This window comes from Schistosoma haematobium, chromosome 7, assembly GCF_000699445.3.
Source record: "Schistosoma haematobium chromosome 7, whole genome shotgun sequence".
NCBI classification, from domain to species: domain Eukaryota; kingdom Metazoa; phylum Platyhelminthes; class Trematoda; order Strigeidida; family Schistosomatidae; genus Schistosoma; species Schistosoma haematobium.
Window position 1 is genome coordinate 10,736,743 of NC_067202.1, and position 25,066 is coordinate 10,761,808.

General features: G+C 35.4%; 1 protein-coding gene across 3 annotated transcripts; it reads left to right on the forward strand.

The window, feature by feature from the left end:
* The first annotated feature begins 411 nt into the window (after positions 1 to 411).
* Positions 412 to 24,578, forward strand: MS3_00009585 (uncharacterized protein). 3 transcript variants are annotated; one of them, XM_051217966.1, is made up of 9 exons: positions 412 to 679; positions 2,269 to 2,459; positions 3,767 to 3,954; positions 7,800 to 7,995; positions 9,790 to 9,862; positions 16,820 to 17,706; positions 19,781 to 20,058; positions 21,492 to 21,862; positions 23,571 to 24,578. In XM_051217966.1, the coding sequence occupies exons 1-8, from the start codon at positions 547 to 549 to the stop codon at positions 21,793 to 21,795; spliced, it is 2,250 nt and encodes a 749-aa protein (XP_051064401.1). In that variant the 5' UTR covers positions 412 to 546; the 3' UTR covers positions 21,796 to 21,862; positions 23,571 to 24,578. The 3 variants fall into 3 exon arrangements, with proteins under 3 accessions (XP_051064401.1, XP_051064402.1, XP_051064403.1); XM_051217967.1 differs by having other exon boundaries at positions 16,823 to 24,578; XM_051217968.1 differs by lacking the exons at positions 412 to 679; positions 2,269 to 2,459; positions 3,767 to 3,954; positions 7,800 to 7,995; positions 9,790 to 9,862 and having other exon boundaries at positions 14,600 to 17,998; positions 21,492 to 24,578.
* The last annotated feature ends 488 nt before the right edge of the window (positions 24,579 to 25,066 follow it).

The window sequence follows — 25,066 nt, forward strand, 5'->3', positions numbered from 1 at the left end:
AGCTTCAACACAAACCTAAGAGTTAACATCCAGAAACTGGAGACACAACACGACAGAACGGACTGTAGACACGACTTCCACTTCTAGAGAGTAGTAGGAATTCGCTGCCGGCCGAGCTAGTCCAGGCGACTACCCAGGAGTTCATTAAGAGAAAACTTGTCATATTCTTAAGGACTAAGGACAGTGTCTTACTATGACATCAACTGCTTTTTGCTCTTTTGTCGTTAACATACTTATGTTTCTGCCTCAAAGTATTGGTGATCCACTTCTACTAGACACGGAAACCCGTCAAGCGAAAGCTTCTTCTATTCCGTCCACAGCCAATTGAACCATTTGAATTGCATTAGAATCAGTTCTTTTTATCCTTTAGACTATCTTCACTGAACGAAAGAACTGAAACCATACTTTAGCACAAAGATACAAACATCAGGAAATCAACTGTTTTTTACACATCGGTTATGAAGATATCAATTAATTGGTGTTGAAAACTGAGTTTGGGTTTATTCATACCCAACAACCTTGCTACTTGTTTAACTTGAAATTTTTATGATGAGTGGTTCGAGACCGCATATCAGTATCACCTTCCGTAAATCAAAGAAGCCACAACTCAATGACAGTGTTAGAATCATGCGAAATAGGGGGTTGTTAAATACATCGAGAAGATTACTGCAAAAGTCAGGTAAGTGTCGATCGATTGCCTCAGTTTTGTCAGTGTTTTTCGTAAACTAACAATACTAATATATCAATCCTGACATTCATAATGAATTTTTACGCGTATGTATTGTTAGAACATAAGCTTAAGACTTAATTGTAGTTCAGCAATCGCTTACTGTACTAGGGATCAAAATTTGGAGAAATGTTGATGCACTTGGAAAATATTCTAGGGAATAGGTTAACATATCAAGTTAACTTGAGATCATTAGGATTGATTGAAGATAATGTTCGAGTGTGATTTCAAACAAGGTCTATCTTTTTCCAGTTGTTTCCCATAGAAGCTTCCTCTTCTGTGAGTAGAGATTGTAAGGCTTTGATTCGGTTGCTGTGGGCTATTTTGAATGCGTTGAGTTTTTCAGTACCACGAAGGAAGGCTGTAATAAACCATTGTAATGCTGTTTCTCCAGTTTTCCAGTGCTTGTTTAGCCTACGTGTCATCTTGAAAACCACTAGGTGGTGATATGAAGCTATGTCAGCTCCTCTCTCTGTTCTCATGTCTTCCATTGACCTTTCGAATATTTTAGTGATGCTAATGCATGGATTAGTGGAATAAAAGTGGATTTATGAGATTTAGAAACTTAGGATCTAAAAGAAGACAGTAGATGCACATATGCTATTGCGAATGAGTTTGAGCCATGTCACCTCAAGTATCTAAATATTAGTCATAATAACCACTTGGACTTCAATGAGATAGTCTCCACCTACCCACCTATATGACTCGGTCAACAGTCATTACTTTCACATCTTGGTTTGACTACCCCTAGTCTTATTTCATGTGTAATTATCCACGTATCATTCAATAGCGGATTGATTAGCGTTGAGGTTAGGAATAGAGCGCTAGGCAAAGGCAGAAAATTAGTTGATAAGGTTGTGAATCCTCATCGCTTGAGGTCGCTAAGACATTTTCTACGTATGAATGAACACCGCTTACTTCGACAGGCGACATATACTGATGTAAAAGTTGTTTGAAAGAAAACTAGGGGTTGAGAATGTAAGATTTCATCCTGTATGATTTTTAACTATTGTTTTCAATATTTTGCTACCTGATCAATTGCTGTGCACCGCCAACGATTTATAAACAAACAGAACAAAATAAGACATTTTGCAAAATTTAAAGACATGGTTTAATGATTAACACTAAATCGTTTTATTTGCTTTAGTTTTAATGGCTGGCTGGTTTCATCTCACTGACTTGTATGAAAAAGAGAGTTCTTGACTCGAAACTGAGCATATAAAGTTCCGTTTGATAAATCAGGTGCCCTTAATTATAATTCAGAGAATTATCGCTGTTGTTAGCATAAAGGGTTCGTGAGAAGTTTTGGTTTTTACAGTTTATATCGCGAACTGACTTTAGTTAGATAACTTGTAAACCAATGATCTCTGAACAGCTGTCCCATCCTAGTGTAGAATTCCCCAATCGTATACGTTATTATTATTATTATTTTGATGCTTATCTGCCAACTTTGTTAATAAAGTAGATACCAACGAGGTTAACTGTGTGTTTTGTTTACTTTCTCCCTCTTGATTACTTGTGACTTTTATTTTCTTTGACAGTCAATCAATCTTTCACTTCAGCCACCTCTCTTCGTGCTAATAATGCTTCATTAGCGAAAAAACTAGCCGAATTGCAAGTTGAATTAAATAACCAGAAGATGGCTACACAGCAAGCGAATATTGAACTATTGAATTGTCGTATGGAAGTAGTTCGTTTACAAGCGTATAAAGAAGCCAAAGAGAGAATCAAGGTATCTTATACAAATTGATTCATTAATAAACTGTAAAAATTGTAAAAAGAACGAAATTTACCGAGTAAAATGAATTCGTCAATCTATTTTAAGGCTTCTTATCCACTGTAAATAGCATCAAATTACGAGGAATTGTCTAATTATAAATAAAGCTTTGATGTGCTTTAGTTAGTATAGTTGAGTTATGTGTCCAAAACGAAACTAAAAACCATGAAACAAAGGGATAAGATTTTCGAACGCGCATCCAGGAATGTTCATCTGGATGACAGTAAGGTCTTCACAAGTTTCATCGTTAGGCATTTAATAGTTAATGGATATAGTGCGTACGTCAGTGAAAATTCAAACCCATTTTCAAGCAACCAACGGCGATTGCTCTCCCTTCTAACATAAGTAATAGCTACCAAACATTTCCAATCTGATCTATTTTTGTGTAATATTGTTGATGCTTGCATATTAATTTAATATTGGCTCTAATTTTGTTGATAATCTGTCCAATCATTTATTTTCATTAATATTGCGTAATCCTTTTTTCTCTTAATTATGACTAATAGTAACCATAACATAACCTCCTCTCCTCCATATTACTATTTTTCTAACATGTAAATTCACATCCGTTTTAACCGTGCTAAATCATATGACTTTTGTCCAAATTCATCTGTTCATGATTTTCGGTTCCGTTTTAAATATTTGTCTATACTTCACATAACTAAAAGTATGTCGAATATTTGTCTCTTTATTATTACATTACTTCTTGTGGATGGGAAGCATTGAAGATTGACTAATGAAGTCATTTCATCTCACAAATGTTGTTCTTCAGTTTAAAATGGTTTAGATTATCCCGTTGTTGTTGTTGTTGTTGTTGTTGATATTTTTCAGTAAAGCTCGATCAATTTTGGTTGGCATATGGGAATACTGTTCAGGTTACCTTTACATAGCTATTATGACACAAAATAATATAGAATAGATAAAATTTGGCTAGCAGTGGGATAGAGGATACACGTCTTATCTTATTTGGAATGGGATAATCCGACCCGTTTCAAGTTGGATCGAATCTCACACCTGTTGCACAAGTGAGTGACTATCTAGACTAGGCAGCTAAGTGAATAACGCCACGGCGTTTAACGCTAAACGGTATCGGGTACGAGTCTCGACGTGAACATCAATTCTGGGATACAGGTACATCTAGCTGTCGAGTTTCAAACGATTCTTGTTTAGTTTAGATAAAGTTATTAAATAATTTTATATTATTTCTGTATGTAGTCATGTTCCCCCTTCTTTTTTTCAAATAATAAAATAATAATTGTTAGGCTTGTATTCTAAACGTACATGAATTATTGTGTTCACAAATTGAAATGGGAATGTCCATGATGAATTATGTGAAAGATTCAATATCGGTATTGGATAAAAATGATTCATTGGAGCTATTGTCAAATCCTACATCAAGTCTGCTTGGTGAAACAGTAGTTGATCCAAATGCATTTGATTCTGTTTGTAGGTAAGATAAAATGGTAATTGTTTATATTTCTTGCTCCGTAAGAGTTTATCATTGTTATTTGTTTCTATTAATTCTCTGACAAAGTTTATTGTAAAATACATTTTCGTCGTGAAATAGTCGGTATTAAAAGCGCTTTTAAACATAAGAGGATAGGTTTAGAGTTATTTATGGGGAATTCACTTCCAATAAATTCAGTGATAGATTACAGCCCATTGTACTTCATCTTGAATAAATGACAACAATAACTCACTGGTCCCCATAAAAAGTATGGCTAGAAAGTCGATAAAATAAACTTTTATTTGATAAATAGTTTATTTAGACTTCGAAATAGTCACATGTGATTCGTTCACCGACACTAATGATGCTACATGGAATTAGTAATTTATACGTTCTTTGTGTATTAAAGAATTATTACCCATATCATTTGTTAAGTGTGATAAATATAGTTAAATTTCGATGTACTATTTTAGATTAATGTGAAATATTTTGAAGTGTATCACTATGCAGTAATAGACCTAATCAGGTTATATAGGGTTATTTCAGCTTAGCAGTTAATGAACCATAAACGTTTTGGTGCTTTCTACTGATATGTTCGTTATGTGAAATATCACTAGAAAGGTTTTTGTGAATATTAAAGATAACATTTGAACAGTCAGTCGGTCACGAACGACTTAGAACCTGAGACATGTATCCATCGGTTCAAGTTTTCACACTATATCAAAACAGAGAGATGATATTGTTAGGATAGGTTCCAGAACAGTAAGAGAGTAGCAACGCCACTATTGGTAGCAAAAAGGGTTAGAAAGAGATAATTCGAGAGGAAGGAATGAATTCACAAAATAGTAGGTATAAAATAATTCTGAAACTCATTATCTAAGGGTAAACAAAGAATAAATGCATATGCGTTATTGTGATCAGTTCTGAGCCATATTACTCAGTATCTCTAACCCTAGGCAATGATAATCTCACGAACCACAGCTAGGTAGTCTGCAACTACCTACACGTTTCGATACTACTGTCAATGACTTCACAGACTGGATAAAAATGTGTGGGTTAATATTTTTTCCTACAGTACTCTCGTGTTAAGATGGTTTATTATTTTTTCTCCTGAGTAATAAACTTATCAGCATACGTGAATTAACGACATTAACTGAGTGTTTAGATCATTTGACTCTCTCTAACATTGTTGTAAATAAATAAATATCAATGATGTAACTCAAAGACGAATTTGACCTAACAATATATTTCTGACATTTAAAATGCCAATTCAATAATTCGATAGGTTTCGACTGACACCTTGATAATGATTGGTCTTACTCTTTGTAATTAAAAGAACATATATTCACTTTAATCTGCTTTCTACGATGGAGCTTCTTTATTGGTAGTGACACAAATTGAAGTTGATTGCGATGATTTTTTGTATCTCTTAAATCTGGAGTTCCAAATTTTGTCACATATTTTGTACCAACTTGCGCCATTTATGGCGTAGGCGAGATATCCGTCTATCAACCAAAGGACGTGTTTACTGCGCAGCAGTTCGTTCCGTCCTACTTTATGGCAGTGAAACATGGCCGGTAAGAGTAGAGGATATCCGTAGGTTACTAGTATTCGATCATAGGTGTCTTCGAAATATTGCTCGTATATCCTGGGGCCATCGACTAAGTAATGCAGTTGTTAGGAAACGTGTACTAGGTAAGGATGGCAAATCAATTGATCAAGTGGTGAAATTTCATCAGTTGAGATGGCTGGGACATGTGCTAAGTAAGCCCAAAGACCGACTGCCTCGATGTGCGATGTTCAGTGGTATAGGAGTAGGTTGGAAGAAAGCTAGGGGCGGCCAGACCAAAACATGGCACAAGTTCATGAAGTCACTGACAAGTAGACTGAGTTATATTGGTAGGTGTAGACTACCTGGTTGGGGACCGCGGGATGATATCAACCGATGGTTAGAGACCCTGAATGACATGGCTCAAAATCGTTTGCAATGGCGCAGGTGCATACACTCTGTGTTCTCCCAAATTCTAATCTTCTGAATTCTTCATGTCCCTTTCCTTTTTTTCTTTCCAAATTTATTTCACTGGATTATACTCCTTGAATAACATCTTCAAACCCTAATTTTTCTGATTACAGCTTATAATTTTATTACACTTAGCACTACGGGATTTGAATCGACAATTGTATCTCTGTGCTAATGTGGTGTGACAACTCAAACTGATGTACGTACGTACGAAGTTCTACGTTGTTACTGACTGACCGACTGACATATATTTTTGTCATATCTCTTGATCTCATTCATTTTTCTTAGGATTATATTCTCTTCAGCTGCTTCCTTTATTGCTACTGTTTATTATTATTTCAACTTGTTATTTTCTTCCATTGTTGTGTTGATTCGAATAATGGCGTACAACATGTCGGTGAGGATTTTGCTCTATGCTTGTGAATCCTTGCCTCTCTGAGGTGAGGATGTCAAAAAACTAAGTATTCGGTCATAATTGTCTCCAAAGAATCGTAGTGGTAACACCATTTTGGTAATGCAGGGGTTCAATAATGTGTGTTCAAATACAATGACGATCCCTCACTTGGTGTTACCATATTCAAACACTAGGTTTGGTAGCTGGGACACGTTTTACAATGTATTCTCAGAAGCTTCTATGTCGTGGATTATTTGCCGACTGTGGGGAGGAGTATAAAAAGTGTAGAAATAGTCGGTTTATGCCTTGGCACTGCATTATGAAAGAAAAGGAACTTTATATGACTGGAATCTGTCCGTTCAACACGACACTCCGGTTGGAATCCCGAAGGTGGTGTAGTCCTGCGACTTGAGGCGTGTTCAAACATGGGTCAGAATAAAATCCAAGGGCTACCCTGTTGCAGTTTTCATAAAAGTTGAAGGGTGTGTCCTTACTAAAAGAAGTCCTTGCTAGTTGTATTTTTAACTAAATTGTAACTCCTGTCTTAAATTATCTTTGTTTACTTATTTTGTTTTTGCCTATGCTCTCATCCCCTACTTTATTTCTATTCAATCTTATTGTTTGTTTGTATACCTCATGTCTTCAGTGCCCAATTGTACCAGAATTAGTGTATTAAATAAACTAATTTCAACTTGAATTCATCTATTTCATACTATAATAATGTTGTAGATTACTATAAATAATTTTAGATTGACATCAAACATATTGCAGAATATCTATTGTCTGTCCATCTTATGATGGAATTCTGTCGGATATTTTTCTCCATATGACATTGTTTGCTAGTCTTTTTTTCAGTTAATTTTCTTGGTATTGGGACGGTAGCTTAGTAGTGAGTAGTAGTTAAAGCACTCAACTTTTAACGAGTGGTAGTAATCGTAGGCTCGAAATCTGTTTCATCTACTTCTATTTGCGTGGGTGGGAGGCAATGTGATGTCCGCCTCTTATGTGAACAGATATAAGTAGTATGTAGCAGGATTAGGAAATGGAATGCTTACCAGCAGAAAATTGAAATGAATAGAACAGGAAGGAAGACGGAGAGCAGTCAGAATAACAACAGAATTGAAAGAATAATGGAGTGTGTAAAGGGCGATGCAAAGATTTGCAAATGAGGTATTTAATGTATGATTTTCATATTTTACAAAGGGACCGTGTGATTTTGCATAAAACAATAAATTGGTTTACCGTACCTGAGTTTTCGGTAACTACAGTAGTAATACCATTGTCCTTCAGAAAACTAAGAAATTAAACATACATGTACTTTGTAAATGAGTTACATTGAGTTAAATTAAACGAGAAATTTGAAGATTAGTTGCATTTATTCTTTGTTATTATTATTAATAATATTATCAACATTATTATTATTGTTACTGTTAGAAAAGAATTTACAAAGCCTGCTCAACAGATAACAGAACAGAATGTTCGTCAGCTATCTATTGTTTATCCTGAAGTTCAATCTCCATCATCATCCACTTCATTAATAACAGGTCCGGTGAAAATGGCATTCAGTCCTAACGATCACAGTATTGCTAAGAATATTAGCACTAATCATATTAACAATAACAGATTTAATGTGAGTTATCAGTTAAAAAGAAAAAAATGACTAGTAATGCAAGTTTACTTTTTACATGAAGTAACAAATTGAAAAGACAGTCAATAATATTGAAGATGTGAGCTTGTCCAGCAGTTTACGTCCCTATTCTTTTGACTAGACTGAAATTTTTTTCGATAATAAATCAGGTTTTAAAATTCTTTAGTTTCAGTGGTATAAATACACTTTACTGAGGAACTTCATTGACCCTCGAGATGATCTTGAGAATGGAATGAAAATTGGAATGTAGGTGATATAAATAGGTAATTTATTACTTAAGATTCCCAAAGAGCTTAGGAGTTAGATTTTGGGTCTAGTTAGGAAGGAAAAGAGTGAGAAAGTGCTTCCACAGTTATTTCTTCCATCTTTAAACTTCAAGATCCTTTGAGCCATTTTCATAAATCATGATCCCTATTATTTAGTCTTCCGATTCTATCAATTTTCGACGTCTTAATAATTAAATACTGATAGGTTTTATTCAGTTTTCAATAAACTATCGGTCATCGTGTTTCGAATTTCGCGCCAAGCTAGTAATTATTATTATAAACGTAACTGCTTCATCAGTTCATCATACTGTTACTGATTTAGTCTACTCGTAGTTTGAATATGTGAATGGTGTCGCATCACTAACACCTATACGTAACATGTACGTGAACTGTACTTTGCCTACATATATATTTTTTATAGCACATTCTAAACTAAAACTGTTGTACGTAAAACATTTGAAAGTTGGTCTTTAGAAACAATACAATTAGAGCAAATAGGAATATTTAGTCAAGTAGAATATGGTATAATGAAACATGTAGACACATAACAATAAATAAAACTAATGATATTCACACTTAAATGAACTGTGTCCAAGTGCTTAGTCATGATCAATGAATGCTAGTCGTCTAAGTAATTGCTATTGGTTAGTTTTTTTAATGCCCCATAACTAAGAATCTATGGATAAAGGGTAATTCATCTATCAAGTACAAATTTGTGGATTCAGTTTTGAGTTATTCTGCTATTTTGTGAAGATCATTAATACTACTCGTTCACCCAAATTGGATTACACAGAACGTGACTCTAACAATATATACTTATTCATAACTAATATTAGGTTAACTTAGGCAAAGTTACCGTCTGTTACAAGCGTTGTACAATTGAGTTGAGATTTGATTTAACAGTTCAATAAATTCGGTAATATTCAACATAGATTTGAACTCCACCAATTCACTCTTTCAAGCAATAAAAAAATATTAAAGGGTAAATCAAGATAAATAAACATAAGATAAATTTGTTATGCAATACTACTTCCACTGGTAATTACAGAGTGAGTCACGAATGAATATTTATAAAACTTCTCAGCATATGAGCTGTGTGATTGATCATTACTGTGATACGAGTTTTCTGTGAATCTTTTTTAGGAATCCTGAAATTGTGACGTAGCCTATTTCTCAGGATCAACATTCATGAATGGCTGACCTAAAGCATCTGCAACTTGCAAAGTTATTAAATTTACGATAGCAGTAACATCTATTGTAAGCCATGTTTTAAAGTTATTACTTTGGATGGGATGGTATAGTTGATCTACAATATAGTTACTTTCGAGTTCTACAGCAATGCATTTAGTTCTTATAAAGAACTAGAGTATTATCATTTGATCACCGAATTTCTGTTTTGACATGTTTGCACCAAGTCATACGTTGTTGATGTTTGACCTTTAGATATAGTTTTTCACCATCAACTATTCTATATGAGACATTTTCATTTGGAAAAAGTTTTTTTTTCTAGGTACAACCGATACCTCTTATTGAAACATTAAATACTGACGTAAAATCATCACAGTCTATCTGTCAGGAACCAGGTAAGTTATTGGCTTTTCTTACCATTCAAATTTAATATTATTTCTTATTAACAAGGTTTATTCTTTTAATAATGAAAATATTCCATGTAGTTTAAACTTGGTTTTATAATTTATATGCGAAGTACATCTCTCCCTTGTAGGATGTCTTAATGACAGTAAATTTATCATTATTATCATTATTATTATTATTATTATTATTATCATTATTATTATATAGAAATCCACTCTTTCCTTCATCAATTTCTTTTATGAATAACTGAATGGCATTATTTTTAAGTATTACATAACTGGTGAAATTTTTAGTTTTCTATATAAACTATTAACATGTTTGTTAGTATTAGAATGCTTGAAGTGGGAAATATTTGGCTATGTTCTTCATGATATATCTGTAATCTAATTAAAATATCAATCGGATGCTATAGGATTAATATGACTAGTTTTTTCTCCATTTTATTTCATATATCTAGTCGTCGAAGATTGTTATATGCCAGTTGATAACTTCTTACCCTTTAAAAGTTTGTAAACTGCAAAGAGACTGTCCTAATTTCATTCATAAATAGTAATGTAGAACCTGATATATTTGTTCACTATTTGCATAACAAGAAAGACAGTTAACAGGATAACGAAAAAAGATATATTGCTTATAGTAGTAGTAGTAGTATTAAGGTGTGATGAATGTTTCAATAGTTTTTCAAACTTCCTAAGAATGGAAGTACACCGTAGTCATACCTTACCGTAGTGAAACATCAGAAGAAATCAAACGGATTCTAAACAAACATGATATAAGAGTATATTTTAGAGCGAATAACACATTAAGATCGACATTAGTGAAAGTTAAGGACAAGTTAGCAAAGGAAGAACAACAGAACATTGTGTATGAGATTCACTGTCATGACTGTAATGCTACCTATGTTGGAGAAACATCCAGGCAATTGAATGTAAGATTGAAGGAACACAAACAATGCTTGAAAAATGTTCCAAAATCCTCGGTCGATTTAAAGAAACTTGAAAATAAGTCAGTGATAGCGTTACATGCGTTAGAAACAGGACACAAGATTAATTTTGAAGGGACCAAAATACTTCAGAAAGGTTTTAACACCCATAAAGAAAGATTGACAACAGAAGCGCTGCATATATGGGCGAACAAGAACAGCCTGAACCGAAAAGATGGTATTGAACTGGCAACTACCTGGCAAATTTCGTTTGACAAGTAAATTTGGAACCCATCTCTTGTTTAAACCTGTTTTTAATATCACATGCATCGTTATTATTATTGAAAGAACTCTGAGTATTTTAAACAATACAATTTATGTTTTGACATGTTTCATTATCAATTTTTCATCCTTGGGCCCCCAAACGCCCTGGTATGGCCGAGAGCGGGGTGGGTTCGCCCTCCCTCTCGAAATACTCTCACACGGCCGCGCGTATATAGCCTCTGCCAGGGAAGTCCTACTCACTGCCTTCTCGTGGCGGGGGTGTTGTTTACGAAAATGAGAGGACGAAAAGCGAATGTCCGGCGCTTTAACCAGATTCCAAATCAATGGTGCACATGGGCACCAGTATCCTGTGGGAACAAATGGCGTATGAACCAATTTTCGGTCACCGGCTACCATGGGACTGCATCTCCTTACGATGCTCCACTGCCTTGTGGGTTAGACCTTTAGGTCAAAGGCTCGGGGTGTGGCCCCCTAAGATAACCACCTGCTTCGGTTTGGGCACCCGGGCAGTATCACAGCCCACACACAAATGATGAACTCTCTATGTCTGTGGAAATTACTTTTCTCGCTTCGAAAAACAATCAGTTGATTCAAATTATTATCATTACAATTATTGTCATTACTAATACTATTATTATTGTTACTATTATTGTCATTATTATTATTATTATCCACATTATTCACCCTCTTTTATACTTATACAGCGGCTCGTCTTTGGTGGAAATTCGACTGTATCTAAACGTTCTCGAGTCACTGTCCGGTTGAAAATTGTATGTTACCACCGAATATGAGTACTGAAGCAGTTTTTCTGAAACCACGTGCACCATTCAAACTGGCTGCCTTCAACGTTCGCATACTTATGCAGGTCGGACAACAGATAGGGCTGGCTATGTCTTTGGAAAGTCTTAATATTGATGTTTGTTGTCTATCCGAGACCCGTATTCAAGACTCTGGCGTAGTACTACAAATTCGATCTCCATCTGTCGCTTCGAAAAGCTTGTTTTACGTGCGCTTATCCGGGGACCCTGTGGCATCTTCGTCTGGTCTTGCTGGCGTTGGTGTCGCACTAAGCGCTAGAGCTGAGGCAGCACTAGTCGACTGGATCCCCATTAACAGTCGGTTATGTGCTGTTAGATTAGAAAGTTCCATCAAAGTGAGAAGAAATCGGCGTGAGAAACGATGTCTTTTCGTCATCTCCGCCTATGCCCCGACAGATTGCAGCCCGGATGCAATCAAGGATGAGTTTTACCACCAGTTATCAGTTCTTCTCCAGAAAATGCGTTCGACAGATATTGTAGTACTAGCCGGAGACTTGAATGCTCAGGTCGGGCGTCTAGGCACAGAAGAGAGTCGTTTAGGTGGCCGATGGGGACTCGTTGGTCGCAGGTCAGATAACGGGGACCGTCTACTGCAACTTTGCACAGACCACAACCTGTTTCTGGCTAGCACTAACTTTCGGCACAGTCATCGCCGATGTGCCACCTGGCGTCCTCCCTCTGCATCTCAAGCCTGGACTCAGATTGATCACATCGCGGTCAGCTACCGCTGGCGTGGTTGTGTACAAGACTGCCGCTCCTTTTGGAGTACCTATCTGGACTCTGACCATGCCTTGGTCTGCGCCAATCTTGCCTTACTTTTCAGTGGCCAACGAAGTGACCACCACCAAAAGATTGATGTTAGCAAGCTGGTTGCAACTTCTGTTGCAAGTAAGTATCGAACCGAGCTAGCCTCTAGGCTAGCTACCACTCCACCGAAAAGTATAGATGAGCATTGGTTGCAATTGCATGACGCCATGAAAATGGCGGGAACAGTCAGTTGTGGGTTTGCGAAACGTCCCGCTTTTAAGCACTGGGTTTCTCCAGGCTCCTTACAACTCATTGAAGCCCGTCGGTCTACTCCGGGTGACCGTGAGTTTGACCATAAACGAAGGATGTTACGTAAGGAAATTGGGCAAAGCTTGCGTAAGGACCGAGAAGCCTGGTGGTCGATGCGTGCTAATGAGCTGGAAGCAGCAGCTGCATCTGGTAACTACCGGAAGCTCTTCCAGCTCATCCGAGCCACTGGCAGCAAGAAGTCTGGTGTGAGTGAAACAATCTGCGAGGATGATGGGATGCCAATCACTAACATCCATCGACGTCTTGGACGATGGGCAGAATTTTTCGAAGGGCAGTTCAACTGGCCTGCTGCTCCGGCAACATCGGTCAGACTGTCCTCCACTCCATGGCCGGTGACGACTGATCCACCAAATGAGGAGGAAGTCCGCAAGGAACTCCAACTCTTGAAGCGTTACAAATCACCTGGCCCAGATGACTTACCTCCGGCTCTTTTTAAAGATGGCGGTGACTTTTTGACTAAGGAATTGACGACGTTGTTTACAAAGGTTTGGGAACTAGAGTGTGTACCAACGTCATGGAATGAGTCGATAGTTGTCCCTATCTTTAAAAGGGTTCACGTTGTTCCTGTAACAACTATCGGGGGATAAGTTTACTTCCGATTGCGTCCAAGCTATTGGCTTCCGTCATTCTTCGTAGGCTGTTCAAAACCCGAGAAAGATTGACTCGCGAGGAGCAGGCTGGGTTTCGTTCTGGTCGAGGATGTATTGATCATATCTTCACCCTCCGCCAAATGTTAGAACACCGCCATACTTATCAAAGGCCAACAATCGTAGTGTTTCTTGACATCAGGGCTGCCTTCGATTCGTTGGACAGGACTGTTCTCTGGGATTGTCCATTGAAGAAGGGTGTGCCTGAGAAGTTTATTAACATCCTGAAAGCCCTATATAAAAACACCTCAGGCAGAGTGAGGGCATACAACCACCTCTCTCCATTGTTCCTTTCGAGCAGTGGGGTTAGGCAGGGTTGCCCAATCTCACCATTCCTCTTCAACTTTGCCATCGATGACATTCTGGAAACAGCTCTGATGAATGTAAGTAATGGGGGTGTGGATCTGTTGCCTGGAGAAAGACTTCTTGACCTTGAGTATGCGGACGATATTGTCTTACTGTGCAATAATGCCCAAGGCATGCAATCCGCACTTAATCAGTTGGCAATCAGTGTCCGTAGGTATGGTATGTGCTTTGCACCTTCGAAGTGCAAGGTACTTCTACAAGACTGGCAGGATTCTAATCCTGTACTCACCCTGGATGGTGAGCAGATGGAAGTAGTTGAGAAGTTCGTGTATCTGGGTAGCTGCATAAGTGCTGGTGGGGGTGTGAGTGATGAGATCAATGCACGTATAGTGAAAGCCAGAGCGGCTTATGCCAATCTGGGCCACCTTTGGCGCCTTCGTGATGTTAGTCTGGCTGTAAAAGGCCGGATCTACAACGCGTCGGTGAGAGCAGTTTTGCTCTATGCTTGTGAAACCTGGTCTCTCCGAGTTGAGGACGTTGGACGACTCTCTGTGTTCGATCATCGCTGTCTCCGAAGGATTGCTGACATTCAGTGGCAACACCATGTCAGTAATGCAGAGGTTCGGCATCGTGTGTTCGGGCACCACAGAGATGATAATTCAATTGGTGTCACCATCTTGAAACACCGACTTCGGTGGCTTGGACATGTTCTCCGAATGTCGTCCCAGAGAATTCCACGTCGTGCATTATTTGCCGACTCTGGGACTGGTTGGGAAAAGCGGAGAGGTGGTCAGTGCATGACATGGTGTCGTGGCATGAAAGAAAGCTACAAAGGACTGGCTTCTGTTGGTCCTTCACGACTCCCTGGTTGGGGTCTGAGAGATGGTGCTACACAGTGGCTAGAGACGTTATCAGATATGGCTCAGAATAGAAGCTAGTGGCTATCCTGCTGTAACCTTCTTTTACTTTCTTCATAAGAAGTGGTTGTGTCTCCCTTACCTGAAAGATTTCTTCTGATTGTACCTTTTCGTTCCGTCGTTACTACCACACTACTTTACTCCAATCTCTTCGTTATTGTTCTCTTTTCTTTTGCGCTCCTTAGTTTTTTTTTCTACTTCTCTTCGAATTCTCATTGTTTTGTGTGGCGCATATATATTGGCGCTCTCTTGTACCAATATTCATGTGTTCAAATAAATAAATTTCATCCTTGGACTTTATTTATTCCTTCATATGAATGTCTCATACATACATACATACATAACTACACACTCACACACATACAACTTGGTTACTCAGTTAAGTATTTCCGTGTAGTTGAATTCTTCACGTGATTTGTAGTTAACTGACTCATTCTATCCTATTTTACAAAAAATCAACATCCAAATATGATTGATTTAACACAGTATAATCCTGATTGTTAAAAAGCTATATATTTCTTTGATTATTACCCTGATGTGAAGTCCAGACAAGTTAGCTGGACAAAACGTTGGAATTAGTTAAATTTCAATCGCTGAGACTATTTCAAATATAATTTTCACATATATTTAATGTATTGTTTTCATGTTTTACAAAGACACTATGATTTCGCATAATACAATAAATTGGTTTATCTCCACCCAAGTCTTCATTTGTTACAGTAGTGCTCACTTCGATGATTCATATTAAAATTAAAATGATGCAGAAAAATGAAGAGATTATCTACTGGACTGAACCATGTTAGTGTATGTAGACTACTTGATTGTGGTCTGAATCATAGTGCCTATATCTAATCTTTTCTATTACCACTGATACCATTACTACTTCTATACTAGTGTGATGATGACCGTTCTTATTTCATGTTAAACATGTATGCTAGGTTTTTACTTTACTGTATGGCTAACTAAATGATTTCCAATCTAAGTAAGAAACTAGACATCAAGAGGGTGGATGAAATCAGTTCATAAGATGTTTAGACGAATGATATATAAACCTTATAATTGAAAAGAAAATGAAAATTAATGTATTTTAATCATGGTGAATAATTTGGTGAGTCATATCTCACCGTATTGCTTCCAACCATAAATGACTATAACCATGTGAACTTCAAATAGAAATCTTTGAACTCGTCGAAAGTATTCTGACCATCTTATTTTGTATAGTCTAAGGTTCTTCTTTAGATTTATAATTAATCAACCGGCATAGCATTCTAGTTTTTGTGTACAAACCTTCTTAATTTTTAAATTATAACCTTATCAGCTATAATTAACCACCATTACTAAAATGGCTTTGTTTAATATAGAGTGTTTGATTACAGTAAGGAGTCCTCAGTATAAAATATGTAATATTCCCAACGAAATTCTTGTCTTATGCATACAATTAACCTGTGAGTATAAAAAAGTTTTCCAACTGTGACTAGTTCCCATCCATCATCATCATCTACAAACGTTCCTAACTAAGTTTACTGTTAATAATATGTTCAATACATGAACTTCATTGTAATCACTAGTCTTTTCTCCGAAGTGTAAACAAAATGGACAATATACTCCTACCAATTGTGGTGTTGAGATTTGAATTTTGCTGTTAAACAGCTCCATGTAAGATGGACTGTAAGTTTTCTTATTAAAGGTCGAGTAGAAAGTATTGTGTATTTAACTAGATGCATAATTAAATCACTTGAAAAAATCTATTGCAAAATATATGATATCATTAATACTGTGTCTCTCTCTTTTTGTGTTTACCATTACATTTTAATGATCAACGATTTACTTTCAGTGGTCTCATTTTACGCAGGTTTTGTTTCTATGCTCTTTACGATCGCATTTTCTAGTGATCTTAAATTCTTAATGACTTCTTTATCACTGTTTCTTTTTGTTAAAAAAATCATTTTCATTGCAACAACAACAACAATGGTAGTAGAACCATCTTGTGAAGAAGTTTTACCTGAAATACTGACTAGTCCAATAACTTGTATTTCTGAAAATAATATTGCAAGCAAAAGATGTCCTCCAATAGTAGATACTAATGTAAATAATGTTGATTTAGACAATGATAATGATATTGATAATACCTACAAAAACATTAGTCCTGTACATTTTTCAGTTCAAAGTTTACCACAATCGTGTGTTTCTGTAAATAATAAACCTTCCGTCATTGATTCAAAGAATATTGATCAACTGGTCGTTCCTAATCTTGTCAATAGTTGCAATAGTAAGAACAATGAGTGTGTAGTTAACCCTGTTGATCATCATGAAATACAATCAGCTCGACCTCATCTGGTGCGTCAAGCTCGTCTAAATTCAAAACCAATCATTGACACATCATCTTTTATGGAATCGTTTATTGTTAAAACAACAACAAAAGAAAAGAAGAAAAAATCAGGTAAACATCGCCTGATTCGTGTCAGAGATAGTGATGATGAAGGTGAAAATGATATCAACATTAAAGGTGATAAATTAAAAAATAATATTGGTGTTGTTGGTGGCGATGAGGATGGAAGTGGCCGAGTCATTGAAACCTGTTTCCGTCGGCCTGGTGAACTTGTATTTAGAGTTGATTCAAAAAATGTCAATCCATCATCAACGATTGGTGTCAGTGACAAACAGACAACTCGATCCAAGTCGAAATTACCAGCAACGACAATCAATCAACAGTCAAGATCGAAATCAAAACCTCAAACTACTACTACTACTACTACTACTGCTTATATTAATAGTATCAATAGTAAGAAGACTAACAAAGATGTGAATAGTAATGAATTTAAAAAATTGTCGAAAGTAGTTGGAACGGAAATTAAAACAGTGGTAAGTTCTTTCTCTTCTTGGTATTTAATATAAAACTGACCCTTACAGAATGAGTTTGATTATAAGTCAACGTATACAAAGCTCTTGTTTGATTAAATCATGTTTCTTATAGGATTAACATTTTTCTATTTTTTTTCATTAAAAAGTTGGACATGAAACATATTTGTATCGATTCAGGTTGTCGCAATATATCAACACAGTGAAATGGAATTATGAAGAGATATATCTGGGCTGTAGAAGTAGTAATAGAAAAGATTAGTCATAGATAATGTGATTCAAGAAGAAACAAATAGTGAGTGTATCTGTGTAATTGAGGCAGATTTTAAATCATATTATCTAACTCCAACCAGGAAGTAAACATTTACTTATACAGTTATGTCCATTTGTCAATGACTTTATGAATTGATACTAGGTTTTGGTTGGGTTTTCCCCTAGCTTTCTCTCGAACTATTATATAAACAAAAGTCGCGCGTTGAATTAGATGGTGCCTGGTCATATGTATCATATTCCGAACGTATTACTCCATGAAAGTCTCACTAATTCACCAACCAATTTACCATCTTAACAAGGTGCTGTGTTTTAATTTCAGTATTATTGGTTAGGTGATCCCATTGGACGTGAACAATGTTCTGAAGGTATCAATGATCGCATACTAGTAATCTACAAGTATCCTCTATTTTTAAAGCCCACTTTTCACAGCCACTAAGTAGAATTAAACAATATTTCACAGTATATTCGTCCTTCAATTGCTACACAGAAATCTCACGCCACAGGTGACGCAAGTTGATAAAAACCAAGCGATATGTCATACAACTAGCCAGATGCATGAATTATAATATCTAGTTACTACAGTGGCCGTTGAATTAAATTCTCTGAAAATGAGTATCACATTTGTGTGTATTTGTAATGGGATTTCCGGCTCTTAGTTTCAAGCCAATTTTTATTGTACACATTCAGTCATAAAAATTCTAAACCTCACTCCAACTGTACCACTATGTTTGAACCACCGGGTGCTTTCACATTATCGCTGAGTTTCATGTATAACTGTTGTGTCCCGATAAGCATAATGAATGGTAACTTTAGGGATCTATTTGTGGACCAATACCATACGTATATTTTTATCGTTTAATTGTTAAATAATTAAAGTGTTCATATTCATGTCCCTCTTATTGTAAGCTTTATTTTGACCTATGAACTATTATTATACGATCTATCATTCTTGAATCATGCCCTGTGTATTGATTACTACCTCCCACATTCACAGCCACATTTGGCCAAATCTTGTATAAATGTTGTTTCCTATTTTATTGGTACGATGTGGTCTGTCTGGTTTGTATATGAACCCAGTATGCTTGGAATAAACGATTCATATCACAGAGGCTGAGATTTGTGTTGTGGACTTAACTGGCCGGGCTAGCCGGAAAGCAGGACTAATCAGGACTCTAGACTACTTGTACGGGTTTTACGCGTCCTTGGTCCGATCGATAATTCACTGCTTTCTAATTGGCGGTATCGTTACGTTATACATTAACAGGGCACTCAGGCTACAAGTTATAACTAATGGGATTGAAAATTTAACATCCACTAACTTTACAGGAATAATATCTGTACTTGGATATTCTTAAGTTGGGCTTGATTAGACGAGGTCATATTGACATGTAACGATCATTCTTGCAATAAATCAATTTTAGATGAGATTCTAAGTATTATGTAGCTTAGGTGACCTGATTAACTAAAGTTAAACACTGTTAGATGCAAGCTCAGTGGCCTCGAAGTTAAGCGTTCGCGTGAGACCGAAGTTATCGGGTTCGAGTCCTGTCTAGGGGGTTGTAGGTGCGCACTGTTGAAGAGTCCCTTACTAGTACGAAGCGGCCGTTTAGCGCTCTCAGGTTTGCGGTCGTGGTCTAACGGTAATTGGCTCATGGTCTCAATAAAAAAATCCACTTTTGTATGTTTTAATTTAAATCGTGTTTAATATTTCTGTTTATTATTATCATTATAACATGGTTTTCACTTTTATCTTTCTCTCCAACCTTTAATTTCTTCATCATCTCAAATTACAATTTAATTGTAGAATATTTTCGATTTATCAATGAATCGAACTGCTGATCTATCTGTTCTTCCGCCTACTTTAAATGATTTACGCATTAAGCATAAAGAACAACGACAACAACAAGTGGACTCAAACACTGAAGCCCAGAAAGATACCACTGCCAAGATGGCGATGACGACAAGGAAACGTTCTGTTCTTGGTGAATTACAACAACAAGAAGATGATAAACTCTATTCTGTTGTAAAGAATAATAATATTGTAGATGAACACCGTCGTCTTTCAGTTGTCTTGACTCCAATGTAAGCTTGTTTTTGGTTTTAACAGATAGTAAAAAAATGTAAGGTTAATTGAGAGTTAGATTAGAAGACTATTAAAGCAGTTTGTAATGACAATACTCATAGTAATAAGAAAGAATATAAATTTGTATCTAATCAAAATCATCATTTACGTAGTAAAGATTTATCTACATACAATTTAGTTGTAAAAAGAGTATGAAAACCAAATTCTATGAAGCGCGGCAATTTACATCCACAACTCGTTAAAAGTTTATAGCTTTAACCATAGAGTTATAGTGCTCCAATATTTCACGTATAAAGTTTAATGCAGACATCCGGCTCTTAAACCGAGTCGGTAGATGTAAGTAGTCAATGTAAACGGTATGAATATTCATTTCAAATCATTAGTGCATAATAGATTTAACCAACCTAAAAACTATGAATAACACATGAATCTGCTTTTAGTGACCAGCTATTACGAATAGAGTTTTCTTGATATTTCTGTACTGTCTTCTGTGTTTAGGATACTTGTCCAAACGATTTCGGTTAAATAGTTCCGTGGTTATGTTCTTCAACTGGTTAGTTAAAATGATATTTCATATTACTGAGAAGATTTCAAATTATCCATTTCTTTTAATTAAATAGCAGTTCTGTTATTCAAATATGTCATCAATAACTTCCAGTTTCACATTTATGCATTGACCGTTATTGATGTCTGATTAGTTTTTCTCGCTTTTAGTTTTCTATTTTTAATGCATCTGAGGGTTCAATATTTACTTCCACAATAAACAGGGCTGTTCTGTCATAATTTTGACACCCTTTCGGAATATTGAATCTGTCCTAAAAATCGTCTATTTAGTTCGTTTAGGTTCAATTTCATAGAAGAATCTCTAAGTCTTTCGTAATTCTGGCTCTCACACATGCACGTATTGAGGGATCTTTTCACATCAGACACTCGAATGGAAGCGAAAAGAATGGATTGTTTCGTCTATCAAAATATTTTTATGCTATCGGGCTAAAACTCGTTACTGAATAAGAAAGCGACAGACAAAGAAAGTAATATCAATCTGTCATCTCTATGCTGAAACTAATTGCAACTTAGGTGCGGTCATCAACTGAATCCCGTCCAGGTCAAGAATTGTGATGCTAACCAAGTACTTGAGGATACCCGGGTCGCTCATTTACGGACAAATTAGACCTGTGTAAATGGATTTTATTGAGTGAATATTAGCATCAGCTCAGATACTGAGAATTTTCTGTTGCAGATTTTTACATATCACATACAAATACTGTTTTCCTAGTGTCATCGCCAACTCCTTCAACACAGTAATCATGGTTATGCTGCGTGACTTGTATGTGCTCACATCATCACCTATAATGATCGATGATTACTTTTGGAAAAATAATTGGTCATGGTATTTCATGCATAGTTACAATTTGTTTATTTATTTTTCTAGATGTGATGAAAATCAACCTCCATTCGATGCACCAATATCCAATTCAAAAAATAATAAACGTCAATTTCGTCGATTATATTTATTCGATCAAGAGAACGAAGACAACGATGATAATGGCAATGACGTTGATGATGGTTATAGACTTAAAAATATGAAAGCTGACGTTGGTAATACTGCAGGTAAACAATCAAAAGATAATAACCCAACTTCTTCGATTGGTAAGCTCGGTAATAATCGTAATAGTAATCTACCAATGACGATCAACCCTAAAGTAACTACTAGTCGATCACGAAAAAGGAATTGATTGAAAAGAAAAGCACATTAATGTCCTGTTGAGTTATTTTATCCCAATGCAAAAAGTATCTTTTTTTGTAAGTTGATTAAATTTCTCTCTCTCCATTCCCGTACTTCGTACATTTCTTTCTTCTGTGTCTGTGAAGATTCACACTCACTAGGCATGCTTACAATTTTGTGGGTTTTTTTGAAGATTAAACCAATCAAGCTCAGAGTAATTGTTGTGTATTTTAAGAAAAATGTTATATTTCAAGATTCACGTCGCATTCGTTGAAGACTGATTGTACACTGAGTATTAACTACTCAGATTAATGTAGATAATTTAAACATGAAATGATATTAGAATATCATGATAAATTGTGGATTTATACTGTCTCTTTGATGATATTCAGTTGAAAGTAGTGAGTTGAAAACTGTAAATTTAGTTCTCATTACTAGTTGTGACACCAGTCAGGATAGTTACATCTGTTCAGATTCCACTAAATGTCACAACTAGAGACATGAGAAAACATCTCGGATAATCACTTTTCTATTATCGTTGATCTTTTGAATTGATTATTCAACTTGTTGTAGCTTGTGCAATGTAAATTATGTTGGTCATTTTAAAGGTTAATCATGGGAATATTAGTAAATTTTTAAGTATTGTCATCATATTATTACACATTGACTGATAGTTTGCTGTACACTGATTTTGTAGTTATAGTACTAGTAGTTCAATCAACCGGAATTTGAATTTATTTCTCATTCTGTTTTAAAATAATGGCTTAACAGTTAAAAAGCATTCAATTTTAGACGGTTAAATTGCAAATTCAAGTCCTTTTACATATCTATTTCAATCTAAACAGTTGTGTAGTGGTAGTATCATTAAACATCATGTACTGCCATTGTGGTATGTGCTACTTATATCGACATGATGAGTAGTATATAACGATAGTCACGATTAGAATGTCTGGCAGCAGAATGTCGAGAAGGAAAGAACGTGAACAGAAAGTAATTGGTATGAAAATGCAGGAACAATAAAGTCTCAGACGATTGATTAATATTTGCAAAAGAAACAGTCAAGTTTGAGACAATTAATTGATATTTTACAAATGAAGTATTTACTGTGTGATTCTCAGATTTTAGTAAGATGTTCTGTAATTTTGTTTTCAAATGCATTTGGTTGTCCTCACTTATGTTCTCGTTCACTACACTATGAGTATGTGTAGCTTAGACAACTGAGTTCTGTTTTTAGTAAAATGAGCATCACTTTTCAATCTTTTAAATGAGGTACGTTAGTCTGTCAGTAACAACGTAGAACTTCGTATGTACATACATCAGTTCGAGTTGCCATACCACATTAGCACAGAGATACAATTGTCGATTCAAATCCCATAGTAGTAGGTAGAGGAAGTAAAAGTTTAAGCAGTCATCGGAACGATTTACGTTTGAAGATGTTCTTCAAGGAGTATAATGCAGTGCAATAAATTCGGAAAGAGAAAAAAAGAAGGGACATACAAAAATTTAGAATATTAGAATTTGGGAGAACACAGAGTGGATGCACCTACGCCATTGCAAAGTCTCTAACCATCGGTTGCAAATCCCAACCAGCTAGTCTACACCTACCAAAATGGCTCAGTCCACATGTCAGTGACTTCATGGATTTGTGTCATGTTTTGGTCTGGCCCCCTTCAGATTTCCTCCAACCTGTATATAGAAAGCATTTAATTAAGACAGTTAGTTTATTTCTACCAAATGTTTATATATATATATATATGATAATAAATTATTTTAATTCCTTTCCAGATTTTGAATAAATGAAATAGATACTCTTATGGTTGTGTATATATTTTCTATGAAAACAGCATACTCAGTTATATAGAATTGACTTGTCTATTATTCTTTGTAAATTTAAATGAATAACTTCATGTTATCCGTAGTTATTCCAGTATCTAATATATTTTATTAAAGATTTTTAAATGGTGAATAATTTTTCTTTAAAACAAACAAACAATACAGTTTACTTGTTTTAAATCGACCTAATGGCGTTAACTGTACATTGAATTTTGTTTATAGAAGCTAGAAACTTCCTAACAGAAATATCCCATTTTATTTTTGTCGAAGTGTTTGTTACTGATTTTTTATGTGTGTTTATCTTTTTTTTCTTAATTTTCATTGTTCATCTTAATTCTTGTTTAAATTAATCACAATATTCTAATTCTTTGTTGATGATCATACGATACTTGTTATACCCAATTAAATCCAATGTTACACAACTAAAGAAAATAGTCTTTTTTTATTGGCGCTGTTAAAATGTACACTGATTTGGTAGTGATAATTTAGTGAAGGAATATTAACAATCATGTTTTATGGCTTTAGTATGTGTAGATATGAGTCAGGGTTGATACTTCGACGTACAGTGCTAACAGGTATAGAAAAGTCGGTTGGAAGAAAGAAAAATTATTAAGAGGTGATCTGTGAAAGTCATGGTATCAATTCATAAAGTTATTGACATTTGGACTGATTCTATATGTCGGAAGATACGAGCCTTTAGATAAACATCTTAATCTACGGTTGGAGACTTTACTATTCGTCCAAGTTATCAGTTAAAATAAACATGTCTTAGAGCTTTTCCTGGTTATTTTCTAAATTGTATATATTTCTGAGTTAAATATTGAGGAGTTAAAACTGTACTCTTAGATTTAAATAGTACTAAAAAGGAATTTCTACTACAATCAGCTCATGTGTCTCAATGCTGTTTATTTGCTTAAAAGAAAAAGTATATATTCAGAGAAATCTTCAAGATTACAAATGCTGTAATTTTTTAGTATTGATAAGATGTCTTAGTAAATAACAGTTCTACATGTTCATTGTGATCAAATTTTGAGGGAAATTGTAAATATTAAAATCCCACGTCGTTGTGAAAGTATCATTTCACATTATAAGACTATTTCATCATAAATTCAAGTTGTTTAATATTGGGCGAGTAAACTTGCAAGTATTTATCTTCCAGTAGAATTTCTATATCTAAGTCATAACATTTAGCTTCTATAATACGAAACAAATATAAGTATTTCTTGTACTATCCTAGATAAAAACATGGTATGATTTACATGATAAGAATGATTTTACAGACACCTTTCCTGGGCTTCTTGTTTACTAAAATTCTGCCTGGATCTCTGTGTTGTTTAATGTAGATAAATGATAATTGCTATAGAGACTTCATAAACAAAAACAGAACTTACTATTCATTCAAATATACAATCCTGAAAGCGGGGCTAGTGACAATATAGTACTGTATG